Consider the following 12,114-nt stretch of genomic DNA (forward strand, 5'->3'; position numbering starts at 1 on the left):
TTTATATTCAAAACTTTTAATACTTTATGGCTTCATTCAAATGACAGTTTTGTCATGAAATTTATATGTATTTTACATAAAATAACTTTTAAGAGTATTTCTAATATTGTCTTGAAATTTTAACTACCAGAGAACTGGGAGTGGTAAAGTGGAAATGAGGCTCATTCTTTTAACGATTATTATGCTATTCAGGAAAATGAATTTTTAAAAACACATACTGCAACTATATCTTTCAATAAAAGTTTTAATGAACAGTATTAGTTGCCATTATAGCACATAATAAAAAGAAAATCAGTAGGTCATAACATCTTCGTAGAACACTACAAGTTATCAATTCTAAGAAGCAGGAATATAGATATTTGTTACATTATTTTTGTTAAGAAAAAAACTAGAACAGGTGTAAAGAGGTTAATGGAGGGAAAGTGGGGAAAGAAGGGAATAAAAGTAAGGGAGCAAGTGAGGGAGGGGCAGAGACAGACAGAAAAAAAACTATGCTGAGTACAGAAATATATCAGGGCATTCTGCTTCTTGCTAGTCTTTCTAATAAGAAAACATTTAAAGCAAAATGTTAAAGAAATATTTTCTTTGAGGAAAAAAAAGACACAAAGGCAATAAAGTTGTCAAAGAAATAGAAAACACAATACTAATGTACATTTTACACAGAAATGCAGGAGATACTGAAACAATTGGTTTGGCCAAAATGTTCCTTCTTTGTTAACCCAACTGAACTTTTTGGCCAACCCAATACATTAGGAGTTTAAAATTATAGGTGTCATATGCCTTAATTATCAGTTAGTCTTGACTTATTCTTTTTTGTTTCTTTTGTTTTTTAATTTGCTTATTTTTTCAGTGCCATGCAAAAGAAACTGTTTCCTGTTTGTTAAAATCATATAATAATACCTTAAGTGTGATTAAAAGTGAAAAATATAAATACAATTAATAGAGCAATAACTAACAAATGAAAGACAATATTTTATGACTTATGTTACACTGAAATTAATATTAACTTAAAACATCAAAATCTAGCACTGTTAGCTAACAGACTTATTAAGATTCAGGGCAGCAACTAGCCTAGAAAAAGTACTTACATTGGCTTTCCTTAAAACTAAAGCCAGTCTACCTGATGTGTTAGGAATACTAATGATATATTTTAGAATACTATAATTTTAAATAAATTCTTCTCTTATAATACCAGAGAAAAGTTTTTAGATATGTACATACCACAGAAGGCAAAGTATTGTAAAATATTTGGCAAATCAATATGGCAGAAACATATCTATTAATAACAGTCAGAATACAGAGCTTCATTAAAATAAGTTCTTAGATACTTAATTCTTAAGAGTAGTTTCACACAGAAAACAATTCTTACAGTTACAGGCTATAATGATAAACATGAGCAGCCATCTCTGAATCACACAGTGGAAGAGCTTTTAGAATGTGAATGATACCCCAACATAGGTGTATATGTCAGGATGGTCACAATGAATTTTTAAAAACATTATTTTCAATAATTATAATTCACTAAAACATTCAACAGCTGACATTATTTCATTCCATTCAGGGAATATTTTGAGTAAAGATTTCCAACTGTTCTTGAACAAAATGTCATCAAAATTTAGAGGACATGCTTACAAAAATGTTCAATAACAATGCATGACAGACTGATTTATAAAGCAATTCTTTTTGGCTGTTCAGTCACTCACGTGTGTCTGACTTTGCAACCGCACGGACCGCAGCATGCCTGGCTTCCCAATCCCTCACCATCTCCTGGCTTGCTCAGACTCATGTCCATTGTGTCAGTGATGCCATCCAACCACACCATAAGGACTTAAATGCTTGTAAAATTCAATTAATGAAAGGCAGCAAAGACAGAAAGCTTATAATGACATGCGGAAGTATTTATTTGTATTCAACATTAGTATTGTCTCAAAGACTTTGTAATTCAGATACATTAACTGTGCATCTATAAAATTATTTGAAATTTTTATAACTTCAGTTTTTCTGAAGTTTATTTTATCAAAAATCAAGCCTCTTTGGATAAACTATGAAATATCTGTAAACTACAACCAATGCCATGTATATCTTGGTTATATAGGATACATAATTTAGTAAGAATCCTGTTTTACCCATAATGCCATGATCCACCAATCTGTGTCCATATTATCTTTGTAGAAATAATTTTATCTTTAATGTTCTGCAGTTCCATGTATCAAATTACTGTCTGAAACTATAATCTCCTTAAAATAACTAACTACTAAATCTGAATGTAAATCCTATGCTTTTTCAGTAGATCTGTGTCTTCAGATTTTTCTGTGGTCAATGATAAAGCCATGAGAGGTGATACATGCTGGCACACACCATGTATACAAGTTACAGATTCATAGCAACTTTAATGATAAACAAAATCTTAGAACTTAATTTATCATTAAGCATTAGTTTTTCTTTATTTGAGCTCCATGCTGCCAAAAAGTTCACAAAAGTTTTACCAAAAAATATGACAAAAGAAAGTAGTTGTTGACAGAAGCACTATAGCAACAACATTTCAACTACCCTTTGTATGTTCTCTGACAGGTCTGACGAGCCTCTATTCCTTGTAGATATTTCACTGACACCTAATCTAAAATCTTCTACGTTTCTTATTGGTTCCCAGGCATGGTGGATGTACAAATCTCTCCAACCTTAGTATCAATGGTACAACTAGCTATTAAAACAGCGGCCAGCTGGGATTGTTGTTTTATTAGTCACTAAGTTGTGTCCAACTCCTTTGCGACCCATGGACTGTAGCCCACCAGGTTCCTCTATTCATGGGAATTCCCGGGAAAGAATACTGAAGTGGGTCGCCATTTCCTTCTCCAGGGGAACTTCCTGAGCCGGGGATAAAACCCATGTCTCCTGCATTGGCAAGCAGATTCTTTGCCACTAAGCCACCTTGCCCTCCAGCACGCATAGCAGCACTAAATACTTCGCCTACTCCAACAAGTTAGGTGTTGTGAGCCACTCATATCCTAGCATACTTTATTTAACAGCATGTGCTGATAAATATCAACAAAGTCCTACTGTACAGCACAAGGAATTATATTCAATATCCCATAAAGAATATGAAAAATAGTATATGTATATATATGTATAACTGAATCACTTTGCTACATACCAGAAACTAATACAACATTGTAAAGCATCTATTCTTCATTTAAAAATAAAAATAAAGGACTTCCCTGGTGGTCCAGTGGGTAAGTATCCACCTGCCAATGCAGGGGACATGGGTTCGATCCCTGATCCTAGAATATTCCACATGCCATGGGGCAACTAAGCCTGTGTGCCACCACTATTGAGACTGCACTCTAGAGCCTGTGAGCTACAACTATTGAAGACTTCATGCCTAGAGCCCACGCTCCACAACAAGAGAAGCCACCGCAATGAGAAACCTATGCACCACAACTAGAGAACAGCTTCTGCTTTCTACAACTAGAGATTGAAAACTCAGCACAACCAAAAATAAATAAATAAATTTTAAAAATTTTACAAAAAGAATAAAAATAACCCCCTGACACACACCTCAAAACCCCTCCAAGGTAAAAGCTGAACTGGACATGCTACTAGGGCTACAAGCATAAACCATGACTGTCCCAAGCAACTGAGATGACCTTCACTGCATGGTGGTGGTGTAGTCACTAAGTCACGTCTGACTCTTATGACCCCATGGACTGTAGCCCACCAGGAACCTCTGTCCATGGGATTTTTCAGGCAAGAATACTGAAGTGGGTTGCCATTTCCTTCTCCAGAGGATCTTTCTGATCCAAGGATAAAACCCTGGTCTCTTGAATTGCAAGTGGATTCTTTACCAACTGAGATACCAGGGAAGCCCTGTTCACTGTATATTTAACTATTATCCCATTTAACAGATGAATAAAGAGATGTAGAGAGACAGAGGCTAATTTCCCGTAAAGAGAATTTACCATAAAGCTTAAGTTTCAGGGCACTTCACTTGAATATGCATGCCCCTTCCAAGTCCTATATATAATTTTGTAATCACAATTTTGAATTTTTTTTACATAAAGTGGGCTCCTTACAACCTAGATCTGCCCTTGTACAGAGGTTTAATAATCAGCCCAAATTCACATAGCCTGCAATAATACCCGAAAGGAGTTAGCACTAGTACCGATTTCATTTAGAGAATATATAGTCATATCAGAAAATGAAAAAATAGTATTAGTTGTTTTTAGTTCCCCAAGCAGAATTCTAACTGGTATATCTTGGGAGTCTTGCTGTATTCCAACCTACACACTACTAACACCACAAATCGTCATAAAATGCCACTTTTATTATATTACTTCTGAATTTGAATGAGTCTTCAATAACTAACAGATCAAATTTCAACTTTTCACTCTTTCACTTCACTATCAAGGAGACATCACACACATTTTTAAATATTTAAATGTATAATCTTATCTCAAATTACTTATGCAGTATTTATTTTCTTGTTGTCTTTTTCCATATGAAGTTTCACTTTTGTTTCTAATTTGCCAAATCCTATCTAAAACTATCCTATGTTTTACTATTATTCACAGTATCTATTTTTTAAACTACTTATTTTAGCCTCTGAACTTAAACATTTTCAAGCTTAATGGCATGTCATATTCCCCCCTCCCAATAAACTATTAACTATAGAGTCAAATCTATCATTGACTAAATTTCAATTATTTTGTACCTCCACCTGGCACAACACCTGATGCATAGTATTAAACAAACGTTTTGCACAAATGAACGTTTTAGGCCTACATTTAGAACTACAAACCTCTCCATCATCTAAATATAAATAAGACTTTATATGTGTCTTTCTTATAACACTGGTTACATTCTTTAATCTAAGTTATAAAAAGTTGATCTCATTCTGAATTGCATATTGTGGCCCAAACTGGTTACATCTTTATATTCTACCTCCTTCTCCTCTGTCCTACCACCTTCATTTCTGAGGTAGCTATGAATTTGGTAAAAGAAGTCACTGGTCAATAAACAAGGAAAATAAAAGAGAATATTTTCCAAATTTAAAGAATCAGTGCTTATACCTGACTTATCTCAAATTTACACATTAACCTGAGTAGAAAAATACAGGGTCTCAGCGGTGACTTATAAAAAATACAAAACAAAAGTCAAGAGTTCTAGGTCAAAAATTCCCAAATAAGTAAAAAAAAATTTTAATTGGTAACAGTGACAAATTACTAATATTTTTATTTTGTCTGGAGACGTCTGTAAAGGGCACTTTATAATAAAAAAATATATAATTTTAGGACAGTCTATTAAATTGAAAAATCTGACATTATCACTGATTACCAAGTTTCAGGGACAGTAGATTGCGACCTGTTATCAGAGATATATAAATTAGTTTCAACTTAGACAAAATATCTTTACCCTAAATGAGACTTTGCTCGAAATGAAATGTTATGACATTTTACAAAGATGTCCAAGCCATAACACTAAAGAAAACACAAGTAGTTTAAAAAGGAATATAAGGGAACCTTACTTCTTTCATAGCCCTTTCCCTAACAATAAAAAACATGTTATGTATAACTAACTGGTAGAGCCCTAAATTGAAAAGCAGCAAAAAGTCAAATGCCAAGTTTATTTTATGCCAAGGAAAACTGTAAAGACCTTTGCAATTGTAAAGATCCTCCTATTTAGATGATTCTGCAATTAAACTTAATATATATCAGGTTCCTATAACATACAAGAATACTCTGCTTCAATTGAATGCATGCAATCAAGTTGCTATGACCAAAACAAACTTGCTATAGCCTGCTTCATTCATTCCCTTGACAAAAATGTATAGGTCCCTTAAGTGTTTTCCTGTCTTTATACAGACCCCTTTACTATCTGTTAAATAATTCTTCCAAGTTCTTTAATACCTCCTCCCTCAACCCAACTCTTCTAGGAACTACTGCTAAAGATTAGGTCTCCAATTTGATTATTTATCTTACATCCTTTTCAACTTTTAAGAACCTGTATTTCATTGCTTTTTCATGGTGTTTGTTCTGTGCAGTACTGCTGTCCTTCAAGGCTTAATATAATTTCCTGCTTCTCAGTTCTCTAAATATCCACAGCCCTTTATTTATTTATCCACAGGCCACTCTTATAAGACTCATCTTTGAGAACCTGCCTGCCAAGGTAGGAGACATAAGAAATGCTGGTTTGATCCCTTGGCTGGCAAGATTCCCTGGAGGAGGAAACGGCAACCCACTTCAGTAGTCTTGCATGGAGAATCCCATGGAGAGAGGAGCCTGGTGGGCTACAGTTCACAGGGTCACAAAGAGTTAGACATGACTGAAGCAACTTAGCACGCACAGTGGTTAAGCACAGTGTTCTCAAGACCTAACTCTGCCACTGACTAGCTAGGTGATCTTGGGCAAGCCATTTAACATTGTGGTTTCCCCATCATTAAAATGAGGGTACATTTGCACATACCTCATAGGGTTCTTGTCAAGAAAAAAATGAGGTAATATACAAAAAGAACAGTGCTTGTTAGATATTAAGTGCTATTTATCTACTATTATAGTCATTTACCTAATTCTAATCTCACCATTCTACCACATATTCTCTTTGTGGGCCAAAATTATATCCTTTTATATCTGAATCCCCCTATACAGACTAACAGTGCTTTAAATAGGACATATTTGTTGAATACTTATGTTGAATATTATGACAAAGCAGTTGTTCTGACAGAACATGGTAAATGTTCTCCAGTTAATTCCCTTGTCTATATTCTAAGTTCCTAATAGTTCTCAAAATTTTCAACTGCAGAACAATTCTAACATCAGTGGAGAATAAGTAAGTACTCCAGGATGGTCTAGTAAAATAATTAAAACTTCTATTGTATAGTAGCACCAATCAGCTGTTAGTGATTACTAAGTCTTTTCTGGGACTCTGAGGCCCTTTAGGGTCTCAAGATCAGATACCATGATCAACTAATCTTGTCGACAGACAGTATTAATAGAAAGTGGAAATAATCATTGTTTCATTACCAATCTGGGTTTGACCCTAAGGAGCCCATTCACCCCTTCCACCCTCACCATGCATGAGAAAATTTATTTTAAAATTGCATATTTTATCTTAAAATTTCACAAGAGTTTTGCAATTTGCTTTATAATGTATCCAAGATGGTTTAAATTTTAAAATATTATTTTCTTCTCATCTCTGAGTAAAACTGATGCTCCAAAGAGATGTGTCTGTTTTTTCTGTGATTTCTTAAGTGCCCTGGTAACTAACAATTCTGGGTACAGTACTATCTCACTTTGAGAAACACAGTCTTTGACTACAGATTTCTTGTGGTATGCTCTAGTCAAATCCTCCCAATAGCAACTCCCCAAATACTACTCCCTGAATAATCAGAAATTTGAGATATATGACAGAGTAAGAATAGCACCAACATTTTCAGGCTTAAGATGTAATACATTTTTAAATGCTTCAGCATTTGTGAAATGACTTATTTAACAGTCACATTTTAAAGAATATTATAATCAAGTTGTATGAAATTATAATCATATATCAAGTAAATCTTGCAAAGCCTGTATGAGAATTTTCACTTTTCTCAAAGTGTAAGTTTGATGTTATAACTTACTTTCTAGGCAGAAATAATGAAGATAAATTTCTAAAATAAAATGCTAACATTCTTCAACAGGATAAATGCATCTGCTAAAATTATTGGGCACAGTAACAATATCTGGTGAATGCAAAAGATGTCCTTCCTCTTATAAAATTCATTAGAATTTAAATGTGTTATTTTACATCCATATACTATTCTCCTGGGTCTACTCGTAAAAAAAATATGTATTTAATGGCTCAGTTTCAATCGCAACAATTTTTTTTCATCAAGGAATTTGATCATAATTAAATTCTGGGGCTACATAATTTCCATCCTGTGGACTTCAAGGTCAACAGCAATGAACAGGTTATATAAAACTAAATTTCCAACCTATTATGTTTTACTCCTAAATACAAAATACATTGTAAATTCTCTGTAAATTAGTAAAATAAAAATTTATTCTACCTTCTTTGGAAACAAACTATACTGGATTTTTACGGTTGATGCATTAAAGGATTTAAGGGCAGCAACTTCCATCATAATACTTTTCAAGTTCATGCAAAGAGTACATATTGACCCAAAGAAACTCCTCCCAAGAAAGAAGGGCAGGACAGAAAGAAGGCAGAAAAGGGATCAGGTGCTGAGAGGCCTCATTAGAGCAGGACGCAGGACAGAGAGCAGGTACAGACCTCATGGAATGTGGCTCCACGTAGCCTTGGGAAACACAGTGGGGGAGAAAAAATGATTGTTTCTGGTTTAGGAATAGAGACTTCGCGCTATGCCGTCCCATGTTGCTGCTGCTAAGTCGCTTCAGTCGTGTCCGACTCCGTGGGACCCCATAGATGGCAGCCCAGTAGGCTCCGTCCTTGGGACTCTTCAGGCAAGAATACTGGAGTGGGTTGCCATTTCCTTCTCCAATCCACGAAAGTGAAGTCGCTCAGTTGGATAACGATTAAAAAACCCACTCCTGGCAAGTTCTTTCCAGTTAAGTCTGTGCACTGCCCTTCAGGGCCTAGGAAGAGGCGCCATTATGGGAGTGAATATCCAGGGACTCGAGGGCTACAATCTCAAGCGCCAGCGACAACTTACCGGGAACCCCCGACCCAATTCATCTCCTCAAAACTTCGGAGCAAAAAGTCACTGGGGTCCTGACTGCCGGTGCTCCGGCGTCTTCGTTTCGCGCTGAGCTACAAGTTCCTTGGCCTCAGATGGCTCCTTTCCGCCTCGGGGCAGTATGGCCCAGCCTCCCGACAGCCTCTGCGGCCTGGGGTAGGCGGCTTCCAGGCCTCCGGGCAGCCTCTGTTGTTTCTGCAGGGAACCTATCCTGACAGAGCTGGAAGCGAGCTGTGGGAAAGCAATTAGTCCACGTCAAGAAGGAAGAACACAACAGTTTTAACCTCTCAGACGGGGGAAACCTAAGTAAATGAAATACCGGACTTGTGGCCACATGGGTTAGTGTTTCAAACCACCTACACTGTAATTTTATTTAGTTCTGTTGCTGAAGAAAAAGAAAGCGGGGACAAAGTTACAGATCCATAATCCTAAAAATAGTTCCATTCCCACGTACCGATTCTCCAAGTCCTTTAAAATCTTTCATTTTTAGTTTTAATATTCAGTAAACATTTGTCTATTTTAGAAACATTGCACTATAGTAATTGAAAAGTCTGTGTATTTTGTAATTTTTTGAGAATGCCACATCAAAACTTGATTTAGCTATAAAAGCCCAAAGACTTTAAACTCTACTGGAAAAAACTCAAAACAAAATTAAGTTTTACTGTTCATTTCTGTGTTGTATTTGAATATCCTTACAAAAGTGTATCTTACAAACTGTTCGTTATATTTTGATTAGAAACTAGAAATCTCTTGTCCCAAACAAATGCACAAAGTACTTTCTTTCCCTCAAATGTCGTGATTGTTTTTCACATATTAACCTGGAGAATATCTCATAATTTCAAATATAATACATTTTCTGTTCAGTCGTTAAGAAATAGTACCTAAAATAGGATAATGTCCCAGAGCAGGCATCTTATATAATCATGGGCTAAGTTGCTTCAGTTATGTCCAACTCTGTGCAGCCCCATGAACCCTGCCAGGCTCACCTGTTCATGGGATTCTCCAGGCAAGAACACTGGAGTGGGTTGCCATTCCCTTCTCCATATATAATCATATAAGTACTGAGTTTTATAACAAAAATTCAGTGAAGTACATCTATCATTGGTTTGAATTAGACTAGATATTAAGTATTATTTGTAACAACTGAAATGTTGACCTAAGATTTCATTGTCAATGTTATGCCTCGCATGAAAAAGGCTAGCACAACTGATAGATAATGAGTCAAATACTGAGTTATTTTGGGCCAGAGGGCAACTAAGTAATCTCTTGGGTCAGGAAACAGTTCAAGAAAGAAATACAGCACTGCTAAAATATTATTTAGCATTTGTTGGAAAAATCCATCCAAAATTCTTAAATCTTATCATTATTATTAAAAATCATTTACTTTCTGGTGACTTACTATCTAAAAACATAAGCATGCATTATCTGCATGATATCTTTTTATTTATATACTAGTAAATGTATATCGGGCACCCCACTCCTGTACTCTTGCCTGGAAAATCCCATGGACAGAGGAGCCTGGAAGGCTGCAGTCCATAGGGTCAAGAAGAGTCGGACATAGCTGAGCGACTTCACTTTCACTTTTCACTTTCATGCACTGGAGAAGGAAATGGCAACCCACTCCAGTGTTCTTGCCTGGAGAATCCCAGGGACGGGGGAGCCTGGTGGGCTGACATCTCTGGGTTCGCACAGAGTCGGACACGACTGAAGCGACTTAGCAGCAGCAGCAAATGTATATTAGTTTATTATAAAAATTATTTCTGATGCTTTACAGTTTATAAATCATACACTTTTTCTAATATATGTATATATTCTGTATCATTTATAAAATGTATTTAATTCTGTTCTTCAATGAACATTGGTAATGTCCACTTTGACATGGACATTGAGAGTATCACATTTGAGAACAGACTAATTTAATAATTATTGCTTATTTTTAATTTTTACTTACTTTCAATATCTTTTTCTAAGATTATTCCTCCCCTGTTAAGAAAATTTTACTTTTCCACATAAAAACATGTAAACTCGACAAGCTGTGTTTGCTATAGTAACCACTGATATTTTTTCACCTCCCTTTTCTCTAGTTTCAAACACAAACTAAATTAACATTATTGTTGCTTAAATTGCATTATGAAAGAAGGACCTTGACATTCTTAGTTTCTTATTTAAATGCCATATGTTTCCAAATGGAATTACCTATCTGGTTTTCTACCATCTCTGCCTTTCCTGAAGGCTTGAGTCTAGTCTCAGGAGCTCAAATCAATACTAGCCTTTGGGAGCAGAGTGCAGTTATAGGGGGGTTGTGGAATTTAAGTGGTGATAGTTAGGTCTGTACTTTAGTGGTTTTACAAGTTAAACCTTATATTGATCTTTTCCCAGTTCTAGTAACTGAGCTTCAAATTTCCTTGTACCACATTTCTGGCAACCAAATTTCTATCTTGATTATTTTTTTTATACCCATTTCTTCATTCTAATAAGTCTTTCATTCTAGGCTTTAAAAGCTTTTCCTGTACCTGAGTTTCACTTTCAGTTGATAAACTGACCTGCCTATGTATTTAGGTCTCTAATTTTCTTAGCTTGTAGATTTCCCACTGCCTTGCTTCTTCCCTCATCTTGCCCTATGCCAGTGATGCAAGCCACTTCCCTTGACTGCCAACTGCTTTCTGATCCATGCGTCCCTCTGTGTATCATGTTTTGCCAACTGAACATCCTCCTATACCCCAAGTTCCGTTTATCCTGACCCTCCCCATGTCCTGTCACGGTCAGGAGATGTGACATAAAGAATTCAATTTTATAAATGTAAGGCAGCCTTATTGTGACACTGAAAGGCATGGGATTAGGAACAAAAATTTTTCCGAAAATAAAAATGGCACTATGATCTCTATGTACGGACTTAGAAAGTCTTAATGGAATGATAGATTATGCTCCTATTATGGCCAACTATCTGAGTCTTGCATGAATTTGCCACTTATGTATTAGTAAATCTGCTGAATTGAATGCAAACAAATGAAGAGAACTATGATGATTCTTGGAAGTCATATAAGTATTTGGAAAAGGAGGAATGCTTGTGGTTACTTATAAAAGTGACAATAGTTCTTTAGCCACAGTCACCTGAATAGTGACGATCATTCGACAATGAGACAGGTTTAATATTCTAGCACAGGGACTGACAAACTTCCTTAGAGGGCCAGGTAATGATTATTTTGAGCTCTATTTCATCTACCTAATTCTGTCTCTGAGCTCTATTTCATCTACCTAATTGCCTCTATTGCCACAGACAATAAGTAAATATATGGGTGTGGCTATGTTCCAGTAAATCTTCATTTATGGACACAAAAACTTCATATAATTTTAACATCACAAAATATTTTTCTTCTTTTGGTGTATTTCAGCCAGAGTTTTGGAGAAGGCAATGGCACCGCACT

The 12,114-nt window shown here is 35.6% G+C and overlaps 1 protein-coding gene across 1 annotated transcript in view; it reads right to left on the minus strand.

The window, feature by feature from the left end:
• Window positions 1-12,114, minus strand: part of REDIC1 (regulator of DNA class I crossover intermediates 1) — a 92,103-nt gene that overhangs the window by 78,293 nt on the left and 1,696 nt on the right. Inside the window, 1 exon segment of the mRNA XM_069584616.1 lies at window positions 8,666-8,920. Coding sequence (XP_069440717.1) covers window positions 8,666-8,688 — 23 coding nt within the window. The 5' untranslated portion in view covers window positions 8,689-8,920.

This window comes from Ovis canadensis, chromosome 3, assembly GCF_042477335.2.
Source record: "Ovis canadensis isolate MfBH-ARS-UI-01 breed Bighorn chromosome 3, ARS-UI_OviCan_v2, whole genome shotgun sequence".
Classification (NCBI taxonomy): Eukaryota; Metazoa; Chordata; class Mammalia; order Artiodactyla; family Bovidae; genus Ovis; species Ovis canadensis.